Source organism: Macaca mulatta, chromosome 8 (assembly GCF_049350105.2).
Source record: "Macaca mulatta isolate MMU2019108-1 chromosome 8, T2T-MMU8v2.0, whole genome shotgun sequence".
NCBI classification, from domain to species: domain Eukaryota; kingdom Metazoa; phylum Chordata; class Mammalia; order Primates; family Cercopithecidae; genus Macaca; species Macaca mulatta.
This window is the reverse complement of record NC_133413.1, coordinates 69,200,898-69,225,508: the sequence shown is the minus strand read 5'-3', so window position 1 is coordinate 69,225,508 and position 24,611 is coordinate 69,200,898. Positions and strand designations below refer to the sequence as shown.

At 40.9% G+C, this 24,611-nt stretch overlaps 1 protein-coding gene across 1 annotated transcript; it reads right to left on the bottom strand.

The window, feature by feature from the left end:
* Positions 1-5,585: 5,585 nt before the first annotated feature.
* On the bottom strand, positions 5,586-6,770 carry LOC698256 (uncharacterized). Its single transcript, XM_001087253.5, has one exon. The coding sequence runs from the start codon at positions 6,593-6,595 to the stop codon at positions 6,266-6,268; it is 330 nt and encodes a 109-aa protein (XP_001087253.2). The 5' UTR covers positions 6,596-6,770; the 3' UTR covers positions 5,586-6,265.
* Positions 6,771-24,611: the final 17,841 nt, after the last annotated feature.

Below are 24,611 nucleotides of genomic sequence, written 5' to 3'. Positions count from 1 at the left end.
AATTCTGCTTTCCTAAAGAATTAAAACAAATTTTACGTGTTTAGAAAAGTCTCCCCTTTACAAAATAAGACCATTTTATGGGGCTACCAGAAACCATTAAAGCAAAGGTGAATTGACTTGTGACTTTTTTTTAAAGGAGTTTCAGTTGTTGACTGGGTCATTTGTTTTATTTCTAGGTCCCGTTTTCTACTTTCTTCGACAGGATATTATGAATATGTATGTGGAGAGAAATTAACAAATATATTAGCATACTTTATAGGATGTTTATAACAGAAAATATAAAGAGGTGATCAATAATATACAAGAATATACTATCGTAAGTTTGAAATAGTCATGTTGGGGAAAAGGATACAGCTCTTTCTACATCAATGTTCAAAACAATTTTTATAGAAACCCTAACTACAATATTTTGTGGCTACTTTATAATAATATCTGGAGTATTTAAGAGCATCTGGGTTCTGTTAAGAGAGTAAAATCATTTAAGTTTCTGAATGCCTCCACATTCCATAAAGAACGTGCCACACTGGCATTTGAGTTGCCCAGGGATCCATCATTTATTGGCTGATCTCTCTCTACCAGACAGCAGCGTACTCTTTCAGTGTGTTAAAACTTGTATTTGCTTTTAACTGTGGAATTCGATTTGGGATTCTTCCTTAAATTGTGAATACACACACCCTTGAAAAGAATGCCATATCCTCGGTTCCAAGTTACACATGTCCAGAAGTGTTCCAGATGTTCAGAATCAACTATAGTAGTCGTATTTGTGCAGTCAGGGTAATGCATAATTTCTCAACTGTATTTATATGGAAAATTACCGTTGCTTCTTTCATTCATTTAGTTTCTTGTATGTGGATAATTTGAAATTAAATTTATTTGATCTTTGGATATCAGCCTTATCCTTCAGCTATTAATACAGTTCGTAACTGTATAATTTTATATGGAATCAGAGGTGATCTTTTTTTCACTTTTCTTCCCTATGGTTTCTTCAGTATCAATCATTCTTTCCTCTGACCAGAACTTCCTGAGGGCTGGGGCTATACTTTAAATGGTCTTTGATGCCTGCCACAGTGCCTGAGGAACTGAAAAGAGTTGCTTCTAGAATTACCCTATTTTCTTGTTTCTAAGAGCAACATTTTAAAAGACCACTTTAACAATTCAGAACTTAAGATGTCTGTAATTATCAATGTCAAAAGAATATTCCCACCGTTAGGCCAAAAAGCAAGTTGAAACTGTTTCCCTCACCTACCCACAAGTGACCTTCAGCCAGGCTCCAAAGGTATCCCTTCAGCAGATTGTCACCTCAGTTCCATTTTTTGCATTTATAGCGCTCTGACAGTGAAATTTCTAACATAAACGAGGGATTCCCAATTTTTGCTGAAATTCACGCCCTCAAAAAGATTGCACAATGAAGTAACTCAAAACCATGAGGTGAGAGGCAGCTTTCAATTAGAGGCAATAAAACAAGGCCGGAAATGGATGGGACTTCCCGATGTCATCCTGCACATATTTTAGTTCTAGTTTCCTCTCTGAGGATTAACCCCATCAGTGATTGCCCCTATGAAGTCCCAACCTTGACAAGAGAAGCCTGCTCATCAATAAACTTAACATCTGCATACAAGATGTGTCAAATGAGCAGGAGAATTTTTTCAGGATCAAGATCTAAGTTGGACATAAGGAATGAGGAGAAATAAGTGTTTTGTCATTGTGTAAAACCAAAGGTCTGCACAGAGGATACATAACTTGAGAAGAGCCACGTGCACTATCAAAATCATAGAGCTCTTACTGTGTTTTGCACCTGTGAGGGAGGTACAGCAATGGGGCTTCCTGACCACGCTTTAGGGAGATAGAGCAACCCCTTGGAGTGAGACCACTGGCACAAAAGCAGGATGGTGTTCCATGTGGTTACTGCAAGTAAATCTATTAAAACTTCCAGATTTTTACTGGGACTTTTGTTGTTGTTATTATTATTGTTATTTTGAGACTGAGCCTCGCTCTATCCCCCAGGCTGGAGTGCAGTGATGGGATCTTGGCTCACTTCAACCTCCTTCACCTCCCGGGTTCAAGCAATTCTCATGCCTCAGCCTCCTGAGGAGATGGGATTACAGGTGCCCAACACCATGCCCAGCGAATTTTTGTATTTTTAGTGGAGACAGGGTTTCACCATGTTGGCCAGGCTGGTCTTGAATTCCCAACCTCAGGTGATCCATCCACCTCGGCCTCCCAAAGGGCTGGGATTATAGGTGTGAGCCACCGTGCTCGGCCAGTACGTTTGAAAAGTAACAGGATGACATCCATTTTTACTGTTCTTAAACCCAAAGAGCCAACCTAGGACACATGATCCACTCTACATAGTGGGAAATACAAGTACCATCAGCTCTCCATATTTTCACAGCTAATTCTCCTCGGCGTTCCCAATATATCTGTGAAAAACACCTTTAGACATTACTTTTTAAATATCAGATAGTCCCTCAATTCTAGTCGCCCCCAGAAGCTCCCTCTCTAGAGCCCAGTCTGAGCAGTTTGCACTTCAGTTGTCCACACAGCTATTTTCCTGCGACTTAGTTCACCATCATCTTGGTCTTTATTCCACGCTCTCCTACGCTGAGTCCCTGATTCCTGTGATCCCTTGTTCACTGTCTCATTCTGGATGAGCATGTCCTCTAGTGACTTTCTGAGAAAGGAAGCATGAAAGGTAAAATGTTTAAGACGTTGCATTTTTCAAGATTTGATTCTAGATGTTAAATAAAATTATGTAAGGAAGCAGGTTAAAAAGCCAACTCTGACTAAAGAATTGATGTTAAGATGTGAAAAAAGAGTATCAGTTATAGTTTGCTCTGAAGCTAGTCTTCTTGCTTTCTTACATACAGCTATGTATTTGTAAAACTGTATGTGCATTCACACCCAGCTTTGCATTCTACAAAAGCATACACTGGAAATAACTGGGCATATGGCACAAATAGGGCTATGGACAGACCACACCACCCAATTTTATAACAAGAACACCGACAACAACAATAAGCCTCTATTTATAAAATACTGGCTCAGTCAATCTCCACTAGCGGCCTACCCTGAGTAGCGTTTCAACTCAGAGGCTTGCTCTTTTGAGATGTAGGGCATTTACTTTCAAGATACCAATTTTATCAGTGTTAAATATCTGCTTCAGGGCCCTTCCTAATGTTTTCAAACAAAACTGGATAGCTTAATATCATGAAATAGCAGTTCCTGAAACCACTAACCCAGCCTTTGCTTTCAATAAAGAAAGGTGCCACTGTAGAAGTTTTTCCCTTAAGGTGTTTGCATATTGCTAAGGCTTGCTTTTTAATTGTTTACAAAGTTTCCCCCTGATTTCTTGGAAATCACATACTGGGATAATTACATGCATATCAACCAAAGCAATTTCAACGTTATTAGATAAATATCACTCTCCCATTTACCAGTTTTGTATGAGCTAATTCACATTACCAAAACATATGTGGTAGCAGAACAGACTGGATATTTTGTTCTCTGAAAGACTTTAGGGAATACACCACCCCTAGATTTTGGATTGCATTTTTTTTAATGTTTCCTGATTCCTCTGAATCCACTCTCCATGTTTCCTTTTTTTATTCTTCTCTATGATCAAGGGAAACGTTGTTTGATTTAATTAGGAAAATGTTTAGCTGCACACAGAAACCTAAAATAAAGTCACTTAAACAAGACAGACATTAATTGCTCTCACATAAAGGAAATCTAGGAGTGAAATCATCTCGTGATGTCAAAATTCCTGTTCTGCTCCAACCGTCACATCTATATTCCAGACAGAAGAAAGGAGGAAGAGCAGATGGGCCACAGGCCACAAGCTTTCTCCTTTTATGAAGCCTTCCCAGAAGCTTCGGAACATTTATGTCTCACTGGCCATATATAGCTGCAAAAGGCGCTAAGAAATACCATCTTTTATCCAGGCACTTTTTTTAGGGTTCTGTTACTAAACAAAAAGAAAGAATGAATATTATGAGCCAATCAGCATTCTCTGCCCCAAAGTATTGTTTCAAAGTATTTAATATGTATTGAGCATTTATAATATGCCAGAAACTGTGTTAAATGATGGGAAATTCAAAGATATGTAAAACTTGGCTCCTGCCTTTAAAGATACATTACAATATGATGCATAACTTTAGTCAGGATAATTCACGGAAAGTAAGAGAACAGGGATTCAAACTCACTCGTGGCAGAGTGCCTTACCCAAAGAGTATACTGCCAGAAATTACATGTGTCTAATTTTTCTCTTTATATAAAGAGACTGCCACCTGCTTCACAGTCACAGCCAGGGACAGAAGAGTCACCTTGAAGCAGAATTTTCTCATTTGAGAGGACCAAGTACCGATTTAGTTAAAGAGCTCAGAGACTTCTTGAAGGAAAAGAATCTATGCCCTAATATTTATTCTCTAAGATCTCAAGTTATGGAAATCTTCCAGAGTCAGCCAGGATGATCCAGATAAAATTTCAAAGTGGACATAGAATATAGGATGCCTGAAATAAGTTACCATAAGGTTGGAGGGGGAGCCAGCTCATGTTGAATCAGAGAGAGAGGAAGTGAAGCATGGAGCTTCTGAGTCCTGTGAGGCTGGGTCCTGGCTGGACCAGCCCCCGCCTATAGAAGTCAACTTGGGCTTCACAAGTACTCGCACATCTCAAAGAGCAGGTTGCTTCCAGATGTAAAATTTGGACTTAAGAACTTAAAGACATAGTCCTGGGAGATTTCTTTCGCTGAGAGATTCACAGCCAAGAGATTCTGGAAAGCAGCCAGAGCAGAGAACTTAGCAAGGTTGTCCGTGCCTTGGACTCAGTAACCAGTGACAGTTTCATCAGGGCGAGCAGCCCTTCGTTTGCTCACATCTTTGCCCCACTTTCCTAAACCATATTTCATCCTTCACCTCCTAATTGCATTCCTGAGTCATTTTGCCTTTCCAGCAGCCAACAAGACCCAATAGCATGCTTCCACTGAAGTGCAAACTGCCATGGCTCCCCATTTGCGGGGTAGATAGCACAGCACCTATCCATTATTTTGCCTCTGGCAGGGAGGGAGAAAACTAAGGTTTATCTGAAGAGCTTTGGTTGATTGGCTTGGACTGCCCTTCATTAAAGATAGCACGGGGAATATGTATCCCATACCCAGAGAATCGCTATTGCTGGAGAAAGATGCCACCTGTATTAGTTTCCTATTGTGTCTGTAACAAATTGGCACAAATGTATTGGCTTAGGACAACATAAATCTATTATCTTACAGTACTGGAAGTCAGAAGTCTGAAATGAATATTCTAGGCTGAAAGCAAGATGTTGGCAGAGCTGTGTTCTTTCTAGAGTCTCTAGGGGAGAATCATTTCTTTGCCTTTTCCAGTTCTAAAAGCTCCCTGCATTTCTTGGCTCATGGCCCCTTCCTCATCTTCGAAGTGCATCATTCAAAAATCTGCTTTTGTGATCACATCTATTTTTCTGACTCTAAACTCTTGCCTTTCTCTTGTAAAAATCTTTGTGATTATGCTGGGCCACCTTGATAATCTAGGATAATGTTTCTATATCTTTTTTTCTTTTTTTGTTAGAACAACTCAGCAAAATAAAATTCCTGTTTATTTTTGGACAACATTGTTTCACACATACATCAAACAGGCCAAAAAAAAATAAACAGCAACTTCATAGACAAAAAAGGAAAAAAAAGAAACCTTTTATCTTTGGCCTTTTTAACCATCTCATACAAACCAACTACTTATAGTACAGCTAAGTACATACACAAAAAAGTTACGGGAATGCTCGGAATAAGATTGTTTTTCTGTTGTCGTTTTTGCTTTTTTTACAAGGTTTTTTTTCTCCTTTGAGATTATAATGAACTTGGTCACACCACAAGTAAAGTCAGAAGTAGGACAGAGAACGCTCCGAAGGCTGGTTTGGTCATCCGAGATCATTAAAAATGGCTGACCCTAACAATATGTACAAAAATATAAAATGTAAATAAAAAATACAAACAAATTTCCTTTTTAAAGTACTTTTAAGAAAAAAAGCAGGGCCTTGGAAGTTTTGGTTCTTTTTTCCTCCCCTGTTGCAAATTCTCATGGTTTGGGTTGGGTGGTGGAGAGCGCGTGTCATCTGCGGGTGGCACTGCCCACGGTAGGCGGGCGGGCGGGCCTCTCTACTTGAAGGTGACCACGTTTAGATTCTGAGACCGGAAGTGGAGGGTGAATAGGTCACGGCGGCCTTTTTTTTTTTAGTTTAACTTTTCCTTTTTTGCTGTCTAGTCATCCTCGTCGGTCTTCTGCTTCTTGGTATCAACATCGTCATCCTCATCATCTTCAGCCGCCCGCTTGCCCGTAGCTGACTCAGCTTCCTCATCTTCATCTCCATCCTCTTCCTCACCATCACCTTCTTCTTCCTCCTCCTCTTCCTCCCCACCTTCTTCCTCTTCATCTACCTCATTGTCAGCCTCTTGCTCCCCATTTTCCTCATTAGCATTCCCGTTAGCAGGGGCGTCTCTTCCATTTTCTGCCTCTTCCACAACTTCCTTCTTCTCCTTTAAGTCCTTGGTGGTGATTTCGGAGCTGGTGTCTACGGCTGCGTCTGACATGGTGGGGCACGCCGGTGATCCGATGCAGGGGATTTAAAAAGAAAGCGAGAGTTCAGGGACTCTGGCAATAAAGCTGCCGGAGTCCGCGGCGGAGGAAGCGCGCGGCGGAGGCGGCTGCGGCGAGCGAGGAGGCGCACGAGGAACAATGCAAAGATGGCTTTTCAGAGCAGCCAGTGTTTCTATATCATGATCCTTAGGTTAACGACACCTACCAAGTCCTTTTTGCCATGTAAGTTAACATAGTCTCAAGTTGTGCGGATTAGTACATGGACATCTTTGGAAGACGATTATTCTCTTTACCACCCTAGTACACAGGACTACTATGAAAAGAAGAGACTGTTTGGCTTTGGACGCAATCCATCAAAGCCATATCCTACCTGAACAGTAGCCCTCTGCTGCTGTGAGCACAATGAGGTACCTTTTAAGCAGATGCCTCCTTGGCGACCCTCAGAAACACTCAGGTGATGGGCAGGTTTTTGAGATGGCTTCCCCCCCACCCAGCAGAGAAACAAAACTCAGAAAAATTTTAGCCCAAAATATATGCAAAAGAACTCTGACTTGAACACATACATGTACATTTCACAGCAACTCCAAGCCCAAATAATTAAATCCAAGAGGCAAGAGAGAGTCATCAGGATATTTGGCAGAATTATTTAGGAAGAACTGGATGCAGAGCAGGTACACTTACTCCCCCTTCCTTTCTGCCTCCCAGGTGGACAAAGAGCAGCAGCAATCACCTCACAGGTAAAACACCAAGTGAGGAACCTGGAACTGGATGAGCCAGAAATTATTCCAGGTGACTGATTTCTGGAAAAACTGAAGCGCTCTCAAAGTCAAGCAAGCTAAAGAAATATCCACATGCCCTTTTTGAAAGAATTATTTGAGGGTGTATTCTAGTAAATTAAACAATGATTGTAAGAAAGGGGATATATATGTGGGATATAAGAAGTAGTGGTGAGTAATACTAGCAAAACTTATAGTTAAGTCTAATCATTGATATATAATGTGAAAAGACCCAGTGACTTAAAATAATCTGGAATTTAAATTGTAAATTACATAGTTTCTGAGATATAAAAAGGAAGAAAATCAAATCATGCTAAATTTTTCTCACGATTGAGAAGACAAAAGGACACAGAATATCTCTGTTATTAGAAAAAATACAAGATAAATGCATGTATTAAAATATGACTATAACTACTATAAAAATTAAAATAAGATATATAACTCCTTTGCCACAAAAGAGGATGAAAATAAAGTAAAGGGGGAAAAATCCTCAATCCAACAAAGGTGGCAAAAGGATAAAGAAAAAAGAAAGAATGATAATTGGGAAACACAAATAGGATAATCAGACGTGAGAAACCAAAATAAACACAGAAAGGGTAATTTCATTATATTAAAAGACAGACGCTCTCACAGTGAGTTAAAAACAAATTTCAGCTGTTTGCCATTTAAAAACTATACTTAAAAAAAATTTTAATGACCAGAAGGAATTGAAAAGATATTCAAGGCAAACACTAATTTAAAAATGCAGGTATAACAATATAGAGATAAAACTAATTAGACTGTATGGCAAGAAACTTTATTATTGATAAAGAAGGCCATTTTCTTAATCATAAACCAATAGGTACCTGTTAACACAGCTTCAAATCTATAGAGAACAAAAACTGGCAAAATGACAAGGAGAAACTGACAAATCTTTAACCGTATTAGGAAAGTTCATTGCAACTCAGAAATCAAAATATCAAACTAAGAATATTAAGAATATCAAAAATTTAAACACAGATAATAATGATTTTATAATAAAAGGATACCGAATTTTATACTTAACATGTAGAAATACATACTTTATTTTGAAATCACATGGAACATTCACCAAAACTGATGGTATATGAGGCCACATTGAAAAAATCTCAGAGTTAAAAAATCTGAATTTATATAAGATTACATTCTCTAACCACAATGCAGTAAATTTGGGAATTCGCAATAAAATAACAAAAGTCAAAACAAAACAAACTCCTTCCATTTGGAAACTTATAATCACCCTTTAAAATAACTCTTGGAGAAAGAGCCAAGTGCCGTGGCTCACACCTGTAATCCTAGCACTTTGGAAGGCCAAGGCAGGAGGACTGCCTGAGCTCAGGAGTTTGGGTCCAGCCTGGGCAACATGGTAAAACCCTGTCTCTACTTAAATACAAAAATTTAAGTGGGTATGGAGATGCAGGCACCTGCAGTCCAGCTTCTCGGGAGGCTGAGACACGAGAATTGCTTGAACCTATGAGGCGGAAGTTGCTGTAAGTCAGTTGCGCCACTGCACTCTAGCCTAGGTGACAAAGCAAGACCCTGTCCCCCTAAAAAAAAAAGAAAAAAAACCCAAAAAACAAAATAACTCTTGGATAAAGAGGTAGTAGGAACAAGAATTCCAAATTAACTATCTTATTTTTCCTATATCATATTAAATATTAAAACAAGATATATACCGAATATTGATGGTTACAAATAATTTTTAACAAAATTAATGAACTTGATTTTTCTCATTTATTATTTGAATTAGAATGAAACTTCTTATTTGTTTGCTTAGTCCTTATAAATTTTTATTTACATAAATTGAGGGAACAACTTGGTAATAATCTACTGAGTAAGCCAGAATAAGAACTTACAACTTTATTGTGTGCCAAAAAGATTTAGGTAAAAAAAGAAAATACACTTTGTCCAAGTGAACTATCTAGGAACTGAGCCCAAAATTGAAAAACTAATGGCTGAGTGATACTGAATATGTAGACTAAAGAATATGTGGCAAATATAATTTAAGATTCTGCAGTCGTTTAAAGTTGATCCTTTAATATGATTTTCTTTCTCCAGTATGTTTGCCCTTGGTGACAGTAACTACGCTTCAAGGCTGGAGTTCCATGTGTAGTATTTAGAATGGGAGACTCTCCCCTCTGTTGATAAGTGGCATGACTTATACCTATCTAAGAACCCCTTATATGGTAGTGTCCCTCTTATCTGCTGTTTCCTTTTTGTGGTTTCAGTTATCTGCAGTCAACTGCAGTCTAAAAATATTAAATAGAAATTTCCAAAAATAAAGAGCTCATAAGTTTTTAATTGCCAGTGTTCTGAGTAGCATGACAAAATCTCCAGGCATTCAGCTGCATCTAGCCCAATCATCTCTGTCTGGTGCATCCACACTGTATGGACTATGCTCCTGTCAGTCAGTAGTCATCTTGGTTGCATCAAAAAAATCATAGTATATTTAGGGCTCAGTATTATCCATGATATCAGGCATCCACTGAGAGTCTTGGGATGTCCCCTGGGGTTAAGGAGGAACTAACCTCTTTGGGAAAGACTTAATGGTGGCCTCTATGTGGTGAACCAGCCAAGGACTCTAATTATTAAAAATGCCCAATAACGTGTTTGGAAGGTATCTGTGGGAAGAGACTGAGCTGTTTTAGGGTAAACACACGTGATAGTAATAATTTAGGCATACTCTTAGAATGACCCTGTATGGCATATGCACCTGAATGTGTATTCCAAACTAGGAAATCTGGGAGTGGCCGACCCAGAGATTCATTCCTTATCTATGATAAACATCTGAGCCCCCAGTCTGTCCTGTAGAAGAGGAGCTGTACCGGGACTGAGGCCTGAGTTTTGAGGTAAATGAAAGTTGCCAGGTGGAGGAAGTTAAGGAGAGAGTGTTCAGTGAAAACGCTGTAAAAACTGCATGGTGTTTGCAGGCGGTTGCAGTTCTCCCGTCCAACCCACCGCCACTGGACTCTCCAATATGTAAGCCCTCAGTAAAAGCCCATATGTCTTTTGTGGGCCTTGGTTCTCTTCTCTGGCCTCTTGAACCTGGTGCCTTCCTTCCTGAGGTTAAGAGGGGGTGGGCACAGCAATTGGCGAGGCAGCCAGGAGGTCAAAGGAAATCCCTGAGCACTAACACAATGGGATAGGGGAAGGGGAAATCCTCAGGGGAAATCCAAGCTGGCCAGCCATCCACTTCAGTGTGGAGTCCGATAGCCGTTCTCCTTGATGGATAGATGGGGTCCGCGAGTACGGGTCGCCCTGAAAACACTGAGGGGTCTGGAAGAGTTGTGGCAAGGGGTGCATCTGACTGAGCAACGCTCAGATGCCCGAGGGGCGTAGCCGCGGTTGACTGGCGCTTCTCACTGTACTCGCAGCAGCCACCTAGGCGGAGCCACAGCGGCGGAGCCACAGCGCGCGCAAGGGGTCATCAGCTACAGGGCAAACTGCCATTAGAGGTGCCAGACAGAACGGAGATGGAGACCCTGCCTTGTCGGGTAGCTGGTTAGAAGGGCCGTTGACTGCCCTGCGCCCGCAGGGACCACATCGGCAAAACTTGTCCCTGCTGGAGGGTGACAGCACAGCACAATGAGGACAGCACTGCTGTGGAACTGGAAGAGCGAGAAATAGGTTCAGGCAGAAGGTGACAGTTGGTCTCGGGTGTCTTCCTCTATGAACTCAAGGGTGGAGGATATTGTACTCCCAGAACTTGAGTAAAATGGCATGCACCACAAACCCCCCAAGCCCTGAGGCAGCTCCTCTGTGTCGCTGGTAATGGGGATCAGGCCATCCCCTTCAGCTGGTGGTTGTGGGCTGCAGGGCAGCCTGGCCAAATGAGGGAGATGTCCTCATGTCTCCTGTGCAGTGGCAGACTGTGGAGGAATTGCAGGACATCAGTGGGGAATTAGGAATGAAGGATGCTATTATGCTGAGCATTACCGATGTCCTGCAATGAGCTTCGCACTGCTGGCATAAAAGATGCCATCTTAGCGTTGGCACCCTATCAATGGTAGAGCATGCCAGTGTCTATCCTGAGAGCCCTGGTAGGACAGGCAGTGTCTCAATCAGCCCAAGCAGCCTCTGCCTTAGGGGAACCAGAGAAACTGCACGGGCAGGTGTGTGGGTAGCCAGGATGAAAGACAAGGGAACCAAAGGGAAGGAGACAGTGAAGAGGCCCATTAAGGTGGCCTGTGGACAAATTTGGCATGAGTGGCAGGGACACCTACCATGCAAATAGATGAGCAACCTAATGCTGTTCTGGTTAGACTGGGATGAAAGCTCAAGTCACAACAGCAGTTCACTAAGGAGCCTCAGATTCAGCCCACTGTCCCTCCCACAGAGGGATGGCAGACACCAACCCCTTTAACTTAACTGGTATGAAGGTCAAGGCCTCAGAATCCCAATAAGAGTAATGGTGGCCAAGGTGTCCAGGGACTGAAGGCCACATGTAGAGCTAACTATATATTGGTGACCTAATAATAAATAGACTGTGTTTGCCCTAGTGGATACTGGAGCTCAATGCACCCTCGTGTATGGCAACACTCATTGGTTCCAAGGGCCTATAACAGCAATAGATAGCTATGGAATGGGAGCTGTGAAAGTCAGGCAGGTTGAACTAGTATTACAAGTTGGGAAACAGCCGCCCAAACTCTCTTTAGTATACACAGCTCCCATCCCAGAACACATCTTGGGAATGGCTCTCTTATCAGGCAGGACCCCACATGAAACAGCTGCTGGGGAATTCCAACTGAAGCCTGTAATTGGGGTGGAGATAATGGGAATGGACATTAGTACAGTTACCAGCACCACAGTGAGTAGTAGTGCTGAAGCAATACCACCTGCCAGATTTCTGGATCTGCCCTGGGCCAGAGGGGAGCCCACTGCTCTGAAAAGTGAGTCACAAGCCTGGCGGTATGTACCACAGCTGACTGAGGAGCTTTGGGGCCTTCAGTGAACATCTGCAGTGGCCTGGCAGTATTCCCCATGGGCCTATGGTGGTGGTAGTCATAGAGAGAGGCTTCTCTACCTGTGGAAAGGGAGGGAGAGTCCTTCCCACTCTTCCCTCCCGTTTAATTTGAATCCTTGAGTGGGAAGAGTCCTTGCCACTCTTCCCTCCCCTTTCCACAAGCAGAGAAAGGCCACCACCACCACAGGCCCATGGGGGTATTTTCCCATGAAAGTGCCCCATGGTTTGAGGGGCAACTTGGCCATAGTAGAATAGAACACCAGATAGACTTCCTAGATTTTTGACTCCAGTCTCTGGCTCTTAGATAGCATCTCTGGACCTGCCACAGGCCTGGGGGAACTCGCTGCCCTGAAGGGAAGGACACAAGCCTGGCTGGCTTTACCACTTGCTGATTGTAGAGCTCTAGGCACTTGAGTGAACATAGGTGGTACCCAGGTAGTGGTTATGGCAGGCCATGGGCAAGACCCAGTGATGTGCTGGCTTCAGGTCTGACCCAGTGCAGTCCCAGCATTGGTGGCCACAGGGGTGCTTGTGTCCACCTCCAACTCCACTCCCCACCCAGGCAGCTCAGCACAGAGAGAGAGAGACAGAGAGAGAGAGACAGAGAGAGAGAGAGAGAGAGAGAGAGAGAGAGAGACTGAGACTGAGACTGAGACTGAGACTGACTCTGTTTGTTTGGGAGAAAGTAAGGAAAGAGAACAAGAGACTCTGCCTGGTAATCCAGAGAGTTCCTCTGCATCTTATCTAAGACCACCAAGGCAATACCTCTATGATTCTGCAAGAACCACAGCATTACTGGGCTTGTGGTTCCCCTTAATGCAAATATGTCTTAGATTACAACACCCAAGTCCTTTCAAGTGGCATGATCTTGGCTCACTGCAACCTCTGCCTTCCAGGTTCAAGGGATGCTCCTGTGTCAGCCTCCCAAGTAGCTAGGACTACAAGCGTGCACCACCATGCCTGGCTAATTTTTGTATTTTTTTTTTTTAGTAGAGACGGGGTTTCACCATGTTGGCCAGGCTGGTCTTGAAATCCTGACCTCAGGTGATCCACCCACCTCAGCCTCCCAAAGTGCTGGGATTACAGTGATGGGCCATTGTGCCCAGCCTAGAGTCTCTTAATGGCAGAATTGACCAAGCAGAAGAAATTAGTGAGCTTGAAAACAATAAAGCATGCCTACAAGATCTAGAAAATAGCCACAAAAGGGCAAATCTAAAATTAGCTAGGAGTGGTGTTGGGCACCTGTAATCCCACAAAATAACTAGAAAACAAATAACAAAATGGTAGGTGGAAGTCCTCACTCACCAAAAATAACAACGAATGTAAATGTACTGAACTCTCCAATCAAAAGACATAGAGTGGCTGAATGGATGAAAAACAAAACCCAAAGATCTGTTGCCCACAAGAAATACACTTGACCTATAAAGAAACAAATAGACTGAAAATAAAGGAGTGATAAAGGATATTCCATGCCAATGGAAACCAAAAAAGAGCAGGAGTCACTATACTTATATCAGACAAAATGGATTTCAAGACAAAAACTGTAAGAGACAAAGTCATTTTATATTGTTAAAGGGGTCAATTCAGCAAGAGGATATAACAATTTTTTAAAAATTTAACTTCTGGGATATATGTGCAGAGCATGCAGCTTTGTTACATAGATATACATGTGCCATGGTGGTTTGCAGCACCTATCAACCCGTCATCTAGGTTTTAAGCCCCGCATGCATTTAGTATTTGTCCTAATGCTCTCCCTCCCCTTACCCCTGACCTGCAATAGGCCCCCGTGTGTGATGTTCCTCTCCCTGTGTCCATGTGCTCTCATTGTTCAACTCCCACTTATGAGTGAGAACATGTGGTATTAGGTTTTCTGTTCCTGTGTTAGTTTGCTGAGAATGATGGTTTCCAGCTTCATCCATGTCCCTGCAAAGTACATGAACTCATTCTTTTTCATGGCTGCATAGTATTCCATGGTGTATATGTGCCACATTTTCTTTATCCAGTCTATCATTGATGGCCATTTGGGTAGGTTCTAAGTCTTTGCTATTGTAAATAGTGCTGCAGTAAACATATATGTGCATGTGTCTTTATAGTAGCATGATTTATAATCCTTTGGGTATATATCCAGTAACAGGATTGCTGGGTCAAATGGTATTTCTGGCTCTAGATCCTTGAGGAATTGCTACACTGTCTTCCACAGTGGTTGAACTAATTTACACTCCCACCAACAGTGTAAAAGCCTTCCTATTTCTCCTCAGCCTCACGAGCATCTGTGGTTTTCTAACTTTTTAATGTTTGCCTTTCTAACTGGCGTGAAATGGTATCTCACTTTCTAACTGGCGTGAAATGGTATATGTGGTTTTGATTTGCATTTCTCTAATGACCAGTGATGATGAGCTTTGTTTTATATGTTTGTTGGCTGCATAAGTGTCTTCTTTTGAGAAGTGTCCATTCATATCCTTTGCCCACTTTTTGATGGGGTTGTTTTTTTCTTGTAAATTTGTTTAAGTTCCTTATAGATTCTAGATATTAGACCTTGCTCAGATGGATAGACTGCAAAAATTTTCTCCCATTCTTTAGGTTGTTATAAGAGGATGTAACAGTTTTAAATATATACGCACCCAAAAATGGAGCACCCAGATACATAAAGCAAATATTATTAGACCTAATGAGAGACATAGATCCTGGTACAATGATAGCTGGAGACCTTAACACCCCATTTTCAATATTGGGCAGATCTCCCAGACAGAAAATCAGAAACCTCAGACTTAATCTGCAGTATAGAACAAATGGACCTAATAGATATTTATAGACCATTTCATTCAATGACTTCAGAATACACATTATTTTCCTCAGCACATGGATGATTCTCAAGGATAAGCCATATGTTAGGTTCAAAACAAGTCTTAAAATATTCAAAATAATTCAAATAATATCAAGCATCTCCTCTAATCACAATGGAATAAAACTAGACATCAATAACAAGAAGAATTTTGGAAACTACTCAAACACATGGAAATTAAGCAATATGCTCTTGAATGACCAGTGGGTCAGTGAAGAAATTAAGAAGGAAATTTAAAAATTTCTTGAAACAAATAATGGTGGTTCTTTCTCACATAAGGGGACAATCATACTCTCATTGTGGTGCTGCCAGTGTCTTGCTCTGGCCTCCCGCCACATGTCACAGAGGAGACCAATCTATTTGGTATTGTAAACCAGGTACCAAGCTGTTGCCAGGGGGTGGTGCTCTATCCTTAGAGAGATAGTGATACAACTTCTTGTGTCTTGCTAAATGTCATGACTTGCCCTTTCTTATACCCACTAAACATCTCACCTTCCACCCATAGATAGTATGCAGCAAACCTCCTTGCTGATTGGACACCGATAGTGGCCTTTCTCCAGGGCAAAATAGACTGTTGGGCCTCAGGAGAACTGCCCCTCTCCTCCACTATGAGCCTGCCATGGTTCATCCAAGATCAACTCCCAAGCGCTTGGAAGAACTTTGTGATCGTTACTGTATTAGTTGTTCTTTTGTTGCTGTAGTTTCTATTGCTGCTCAGGCGTCTGGCTGCAATGCTGCTCCACATACCTGGCCCCAGGGAAACTGCAGAAGAATGTTGTGATAAGAATGTGAGGGCCATTCTAGGGTATGCTGGGTGGACTCCAGGGTACACACACTTGAAAGCAATAACTTAGGCATACCCTTCCCTGTATGGCAGACACACCTGAATGTGTGTTCCAAGCTAGAGAATCCAGGAGTGGCCAACCCAGAGATTCATTTCTTATCTATGGTAAACATCAAGCCTCAGCCTGTCCCATGGCACACAGGCTATACAGGAGGTTGAGGGCCTGAGTTTTGGGTTAAATATAGGTTGCCAGGTGGAGGTCATTAAGGGGAGGATGTTAAGTGAAAATGCTGTATACACTGCACGATGTTTGCAGGTGGTTGAGGTTTTTCTGCCCAGCCCACCGCCACTGGACCATGCAATTTTCCTGCCCAGCTCGCTGCTGAACCATTCCTGTAATTAAGGCAATCCTCTTATCCAGCCTAACACCACTGGACTCTCTCCCCTGTATGTAAGCCCTTAATGAAACCCCACATCTAATTTTGCTAGCTCTGGATCTCTTCTTCGGCCTCTTGAACATGTTGCCCTCCCTATTGAAGTTAATAGGGGTTTGGCACAATAGCTGTAAGAGAGCAAACCCCATTGTAGATGTGCTCAAATTCTTTTTTGAAGTAATTTAATAGCAATTAATATATTGAAACAAATAACATTGATAATTGGTGTCTATCCACTGGACTTTAAGACAATGTCTAGATGACCGTCATGTGGACGGAGTGAGGAAGTATACCAGAAAATATTTAACAATGTTTGAGTACAAATATTTTTATCAACAAGGCAAAATATTAACTATTTGCTGCCACTATTTCAAGTGATAGAGTCTTTAAAATAAATTCTTCTTTTTCAACTTTGTATTTGGCTGTATAATAGGAATACCATACACAGACATTTTACCGCAGCCAAATAATCATTAAAAATTTTGTGGACTAGAATATCTTATTAGAAAATATAGAAGACAATAAACTCTGACCTGGCTGTGAGAATGGAAGCAGGATGGGGGAAAGACTGGGTTTGGAAAAGAATGGGGGGTAAAAATATTTGAGCACAGCCCCAGTACAGCTCACAAGGCAATAAATGTATTGAAGTCTTCAATAATTAGCTATTGTTATGGGTTAAGTTATCCAATGTAACACCTGTACCCAATCAATAGACATCATGGACCGAGTACAGACAACCAGAGGAAGAATGAGGTGTGTTCATACTAGTTGAAAAGTACTATTTTAGGCTGGGCGTGGTGGCTCACACTGGTAATCCCAGCACTTTGGGAGGCCAAGGTGGGTGGATCACGAGGTCAGGAGATTGAGACCTTCCTGGCTAACATGGTGCAACCCTATCTCTACTAAAAATACAAAAATTAGCCAGGCATGGTGGTGCATGCCTGTAGTCCCAGCTACTCGAGAGGCTGAGGCAGGGGAGTCGCCTGAACCCAGGAGGCAGAGGTTGCAGTAGGCCAAGATCACGCCTCTGCACTCCAGCCTGGGTGACAGAGCGAGACTCTGTCTCAAAGAAAAGTACTATTTTATAACAAGTTGTGATATGCTAACTATGTATGTCACACAGAAAACAGAATTGATCAAAGGAAGATACTCTAGAGTATGGTATTAAAGTCCTGTGATATGTAAAGATGTGAGATCTGCCCAGTCAGTTTTTAAAAAAATCCACAGAAGTATCCATTTCTGTTTCTCTTTGAATAAGATGTTCACTTTTTAACTTCTTCCAGTGATTTACATTCTCTGTTTCTACTCAGATACCCCTACAGGAGATTTTTACCAGCTCAGTTTGGGAGCCCTGGTATTCTGTCACTGCAGCTTCTGAAACATTTTTGCCTTTGCTCTAAACCTAGGGAACAGTGGGGGCCATATCATATCACTATTGCTTGGGAAAATACCAGGCAATTCTTACATTGGTTCAAAGAACAATGAATGTCAATTTAATGAAACCAATTAATGTCATTATCTATACTGCTATGAAGCCCACATGGGCTGAGGGATAATAAGCTCAAAAGGAGAATTTGATGTTTGGATCAAAACTTACGAGAGACAGAAATAACATCCTTGGGTCCAAGGATTTAAACATAGATCATCTTTACCAGTTTAAAGCCAAAATAAAACAATGCTATCTAATGCTATATCAAAGGCCAACAGAATATAGAGAAGCCATAGAGTTAGTCATTAAACAAACCTAACAATATGGGAGACACATTGCATGAATTAGTAACCAGTTAAGAACTAATAAATGATGCTCTCTAGGCAGCTGGGTAAAGGCACTCGTGCGACAAAGCCCTGTCCTTGTGTGTCATTATTGTACTAATTTTATGTTGCAGCTGAGACAGATGACAGCTATTTTCTTGACTTTGTTATGGATAATGGCCAAACACAGGGATGTATTGTGCCTTATCAATGACAATTGCTGAAAGGTGGAATGTGACAAGAGCTTTAGAAATTGTGTCTTGCAAGCAAGCTAAGGCTTTTTTCTAATTTGCTTCATCACAGTACTTATTTCATTTGGAAAAAAGTAAAAAGTAGACTACATAAATATATCAAAGGTGTACAACATGACGATTTGATATATGTATGCAATCAAAATTTCAAACCTTTCCAAGATGACTCAACACCAGAGATTTTCCTTGAGAATGTGCTGAGTCCTGCTTGCTTCTGGAGGTACAGGCTGCTGCCTATGAAGCCTTCACTTTTCTCTGTCACCCCAGTGGCTCCAGCCAGTCTCTTGGCTATGCATTCAAATGCCATGGAGCACATAGCAAGGTCCAGGAGTAGTTACTTTAAAAGTCCTCATCCTTCCAGTATCTGGGGAGCACACAGCACATTGGCAGTGGTCATCAGAGCAATCCTCACTGCTGACCTCTCTTGAAGAATTTTCTTATTTTACCTATAAATCCTCAAGGTAGGTGATGGGCTGCAGTTTAACAGTTGGTTTCACAGTCTCTTGGAATGTCCTGCATGGAGGGCCTAGCACCTATATTTCTTGGTCTTAAAATGCTCTGCTGAAAATCTGAGACAATAGGAAAAGAGTCATTTAACATCTTATTACATATAAATAAATGACTAAAATCAACTCAAAAATTGCTAAAAATTAAGCTGAAAAGGTTGGCAAAAGATTTATCTCTAAAAAGGAAACATCTGGCTGGGCATGCTGGTTCATACCTGTAATCCCTGCATTTTGAGGGGCCAAGGCAGGAGAATCACTTGAGCCAAGAGTTCAAGACCAATCTGGACAACATAGCTAGCCAGGAATGGTGGTGTGCACCTGTAATCCCAGCTACTCAGGAGGCTGGGGTTGGGGAGATCACTTGAGCCCCAGAGATCAAGGCTGCAATGAGCTATGATTGCACCACTGCACTCTAGCCTAGGTGATAGAGGAAGACCTTGTCTCAAGAGAAAAAAAATAATCAACTGTGATAGTTTTAAAGTATGTTTTATAAATATTTAAAACATAATTCTGTGTTCTATTAATATTTCCAAAGCATAGATAGTGCTGGAAAAGTTCCTAACTCATTCTAAAGGCTAACATGTCCATATACCTATATTGGACAAGGATACCATGAGGCAGGCCAGAAGCCAGTATTACTTATGGCCATAGAATGCAAAAACTCCTAACTAAAATATTAACAAATAAGAATCTAATAATATTGTCAAGAATAATTTACCCCAGGAATGCAGGAATGAATTAAAACCTCTAAAATCTATTGATGTAGTTCAAACATTAATCGGTAAATTTCTTGTGATACAGTGGGCCAAAAAAACCTGAAAACTACTCCCTTATAAACCCTTATAAACCACCTAAATACTAGATAAAATGTAATAATTGCCCTTTTACATGTCAAGCCAAACAATTTTTTTTTGTTTACCCTTTCTCTTAACGCCCTGCGAGTTTTTTTTTTTTTTTTTTTTAAGGACAATGAGGGCCCTCACTTTATATGCCTCAGTTGCAATGCTCCACCTTGCACAAAGAACTCGATCAAATTCCCCTCACCTTTCTGAATTTCCAGTTTTACTTTGTTCTCCCCCCAAGAATTTCTCTCATTTCACTCTTTCAACAAATATTGTGGGCCCGATACTTGCTGATACTCTCTTAGGCATTTGGAATATAGCAGTAATTAAAACAGGAAAAATCACTGTCCAAAATATCAAAACTTCTTAGAAAACATAGAGGAGAAATATATCTTTATGACTTTGGGATAGAATAGATTTATTTAAATAAGATGCAAAAAGCACAGATTTTTTTTTAAGATTTAAAAATTTTTACGGATTTATGGAGAAAAAAAGTCTCCATAAACACAACATGAAAGGATGAGTCACAAATTAAATCATATGCAATTCACTTAACATATAGTGCATTAGTAGGCAAAATATACCATGGACTATTAAAATTCAATAAGAAAAAGGCAACCAACCTAATAAAAAATTGGATGAAGAATGTAAATAGTTTACTGAGGAGGAAATTCAAATGATGGACACAAGTGAAAAGAATGCTAAAGCTCACAAATATTGAGTAAAATGCACACTTAAACCAAAATGAGACAGCATTTGGTATTCATGAAGTTTAAAAATTATACAGTTGAACACTAAAAAGTGTTGATGAGGCTATGGAACACTGGAAACATTAATATACAACCACTTTGGAGAATAATATGGCTCTTCTGGTAAAGTTGAAAATGCAATATCTACAAATCAGCAATTCTATTTCTGGCTGTATATTCTGCAACAGTGTTTTACAAACTGTAGGACTTGGATATATTAGTAGGTGGAGAAATTAATTCAGTGGGACAAGGAAAGTCCTTTTTAAATGGAATGGGATGATTTCCTAGTCTGTTTTGTGTTGCTATAACAGAATATCTGAGGCTGGGTAATTTATAAAGAAAAGAATAACTTGGCTCATGATTCTGGTGGCTGGAAAGTCCAAAAGCATGGTGCTAACATCTGCTTGCTTCTGGTGAGGGCTTTTTTGCTGAGTCATAACATGACAGAAAAGTGGAAATGGGAGCAGGCACATGCTAAAAGAGACTAAACACAAGGAGGAACAACCCACTGCTATGGGAATGAATCAATTTTTCTCAAGAATTAATCCAGTGTTAAGAGATTAAGAACTCATTCACTACTGTGGGAACTAAGCTGCTATGAGAATGGAGCACTCATGACCCAAATGCCTTCCATTAGACCACCTCTTAACAATCCTACCTCTCAACACTGCAGCACTGGAAACTAAGGGTCCAACATGAGTTTCTGCAGGGACACTCAAACCATAGCATTGGCAGTAAGATGGAAAAGAAAGAATAGAATGGATTTCAGTAGAAGAGTAGTAGAGTAAATACTGTGTGAGATGGTTTTTGTGTTACCATAAAGCAATAATACATGAGGCTGGGTACTTTATAAAGAAAAGAAGTTTAATTGGCTTATAGTTCTGCAGGTTGTACAAGCATGGCACCAACATCTGCTCAGCTTCTGGTGAGGTGCTCTGGAAGCTTACAATCATGGCAAAAGGCAAAGCACGAGTAAGCATTTCACATGGCAAGAGTGGGAACAAGAGAGCAAAGGAAGTGAGGTCTCGGACTTTTAAACAACCAACTCTTTCATGAACAAATTGAGTGAGAACTCATTTATCACCAAGAGATGGTGCTAAACCATTCATGAGGGATCCACGCTCATAATCCAATCACCTCCCACCAGGTTCCACCTCCAACATTGGGAATCACCTTTCACCATGAGATTTGGAGGGGAAAGACTTCCAAACCATATCATATATCAATTAAATCAATTAACATTTTTTGGAAGCTTTATCTTTGACTACTGTATGTGTATGTGTGTGCTGGGTCATTTTATACAACATTTCTCATTGTGTTCTCTAAACTCTTACAGGGTTGTATTATTTGAAACTAAAAAGATTATTCATGATTTATCTGGAATTCAGATTTAACTGGGCATCCTGTGTTTTTATTTGCTAAATCTGTCAACCATAATTTGCATATGAGACAAGGAGAAATGAAAACAAGATTAAAATAGCAAAAAAACATAAAGTAAATAACTATCACCAGGAGGATGGATAAATAAGTTTTGTGTGTTCATTCAGTATGACACAGGGCAGGTTCTTGGTTTCACTCAGGAAAGAATTCAAGGTGAGCCAGTGGTGGAAGAAAATGGTTTTATGAAAGCGGCAGTGTTACAGCTCAGTGACTGCTCCTTGCAGAGCAGGGCTAGCCCATGGGCAGTGGGCTGAGAGCAGCAGTGTTTGGGCTGTTGACTAGCTGTTTTTATACCCTCTTTTAATTACATGCAAATTAATGGGTGAGCAATTCAGAAATCTTTAGAAAATGGACAGTAACTTCTGGGTGTTGCCATGGCATTGGTACACCGTCATAGTGTTGGTGGGAGTGTCTTATGATGGGCAGTGAGGTTAACTAGAGGTTGCTTTGGACACCACTTGCTGACTCCAGCCAGTTTCCTATCCAATCTGGGAATGCCAGTCTCCTGCCTCAAGTGGAACACTAAATTGTGGTTAAAATAAACTAGAATTATATCTAGCAGACAGGCTGAATCTCAAAAACAATGTGGAGTGAAGAAAAGTAATTTGTGGCAAGATACATGCCACATGAAACCTCAAATACATGTATTAAAAGCCTGAGCAATATTATATATGTTACAGAGAAATATATGTGAGGCAAAGTATATAGGTAGTATAGAAACAATAAAAATCAAACTTAGAAGAGGGATGTGGTGCGGAATATTAGAGGAGAAAAGAATTGGGGAGAAATACAAGGAACTTTACTTGTATTTGTAATGTTTTATTTATTTAAGTGGATAATTGATACACAGCTATTTATTGTAATGTATTTGTATGCTGGCAGTATCAAATTGAAAATAAGCACACTATATAATCATCTTAATAGATGCTTAAAAATTAGTAAAATTAAATACCTATTTCTGATTTCTCTTTTTTTGAGATGGAATTTTGTTCTCGTCACCCAGGCTAGAGTGCAATGGCTCCATCTCGGCTCACTACAACCTCTGCTTCCCCGGTTCAAGTGATTCTCTTGCCACAGCCTCCCAAGTAGCTGGGATTACAGGTGCTGGCCACCACGCCCAGCTAATTTTTGTATCTTCAATAGAGATAGGGTTTCACCATGTTGGCCAGGCTTGTCTTGAACTCCTGACCTCAGGTGATCCTCCCGCCTTGGCCTCCCAAAGTGCTGGGATTACAGGCATGAGCCACTGCACCTGGCCCTGATTTTTTAAATAATTAGTAATCTAGAAACAGAAGGAACTTCCGTAACACAAATACATAAGATTATAATAACAATACATTTTGATATATTTTTGAATACTCAACCATATACTTTGTAAAATACAAAACTTTACTGAAAATTAGAAGATCTAAATAAATGGCAATTTAGGCTGGGCGCGGTGGCTCACGCCTGTAATCCCAGCACTTTGGGAGGCCGAGACGGGCGGATCACGAGGTCAGGAGATCAAGACCATCCTGGCTAACCCGGTGAAACCCCGTCTCTACTAAAAAATACAAAAAAACTAGCCGGGCGAGGTGGCAGGCGCCTGTAGTCCCAGCTACTCCGGAGGCTGAGGCAGGAGAATGGCATGAACCCGGGAGGCGGAGCTTGCAGTGAGCTGAGATCCGGCCACTGCACTCCAGCCTGGGTGACAGAGCGAGACTCCGTCTCAAAAATAAATAAATAAATAAATGGCAATTTAAAATATATTACAAAATGAGAGGAATTACCATCAGATGGTTACCAGCATATGGAACTGCCCAATACAAAGATTAAAGGCCGACTAAGTTTTCGAAGGCATCATATTGTTTAAAAAAAAAAAAAAAAATCCCAGGTCAGCTCTGCAAAAACCCTGTGATTATTTGAGCCCTAAGGACACCTTCAGGACACCTAACTTCAAAAAATCTATCCAATTCTCGGGGCAGACCTTCTCCCTAATGCTCACATTAAATGTGGGCACAGAGATCATGGTCAAGTAGTATCTCGCTACAGAGGTTAAAGGACTAGGATATTTGTCTCTGAGAACAGAACGGGGGACAACCAGATAGGTTCTTTCCGAGGAACTGACTTCACTGTGAAGTCCTGCCTAGTACAATGTAATAATTGTTACAGACCTTGGCTGCTGTGTGTTTACCCATTCTTCCTTTTGCAAACAGAAGTTTCTACTGCAGTTATCTTGGTCCTATTCAGTCACTGAATGAAGCATATTGGGAGGATATGGGGGACAGTAGGCTAATAACTTGTATTTTGGTTGACAAATTACTAGACCCACCATGAAGAGCCATATTGGACACAACGGAGTTAACTGTGCATCACCCAGAGATGTTGGATTTTTAGCAGAATGCAGTAATTGGATAAGACTGAATTATTTCCCTTGGCAGGGAGGTGAGTGTGTTCTATGCACAGGAAGAAGGGTAACATTGTAGTGGAAATCCTGGCAGATACCATCTGAATCATGTGATCAACGTGAATATCATCAATGACCAGAAATTGGTATCGTGTTCCTGATAGGATGTCATGACCAAAGTGCAGCATCATTCTGTGGTATTTCTGCCAGAGATGTGGAACACAAATCTAGGGGGATCTTTTAAAAAATCTAAATTAACACACAGT

Bases quoted from the DNA above. Each gene is read 5' to 3' on its own strand.
- LOC698256 (XM_001087253.5), bottom strand. From the start codon at position 6,595: ATGTCAGACGCAGCCGTAGACACCAGCTCCGAAATCACCACCAAGGAC.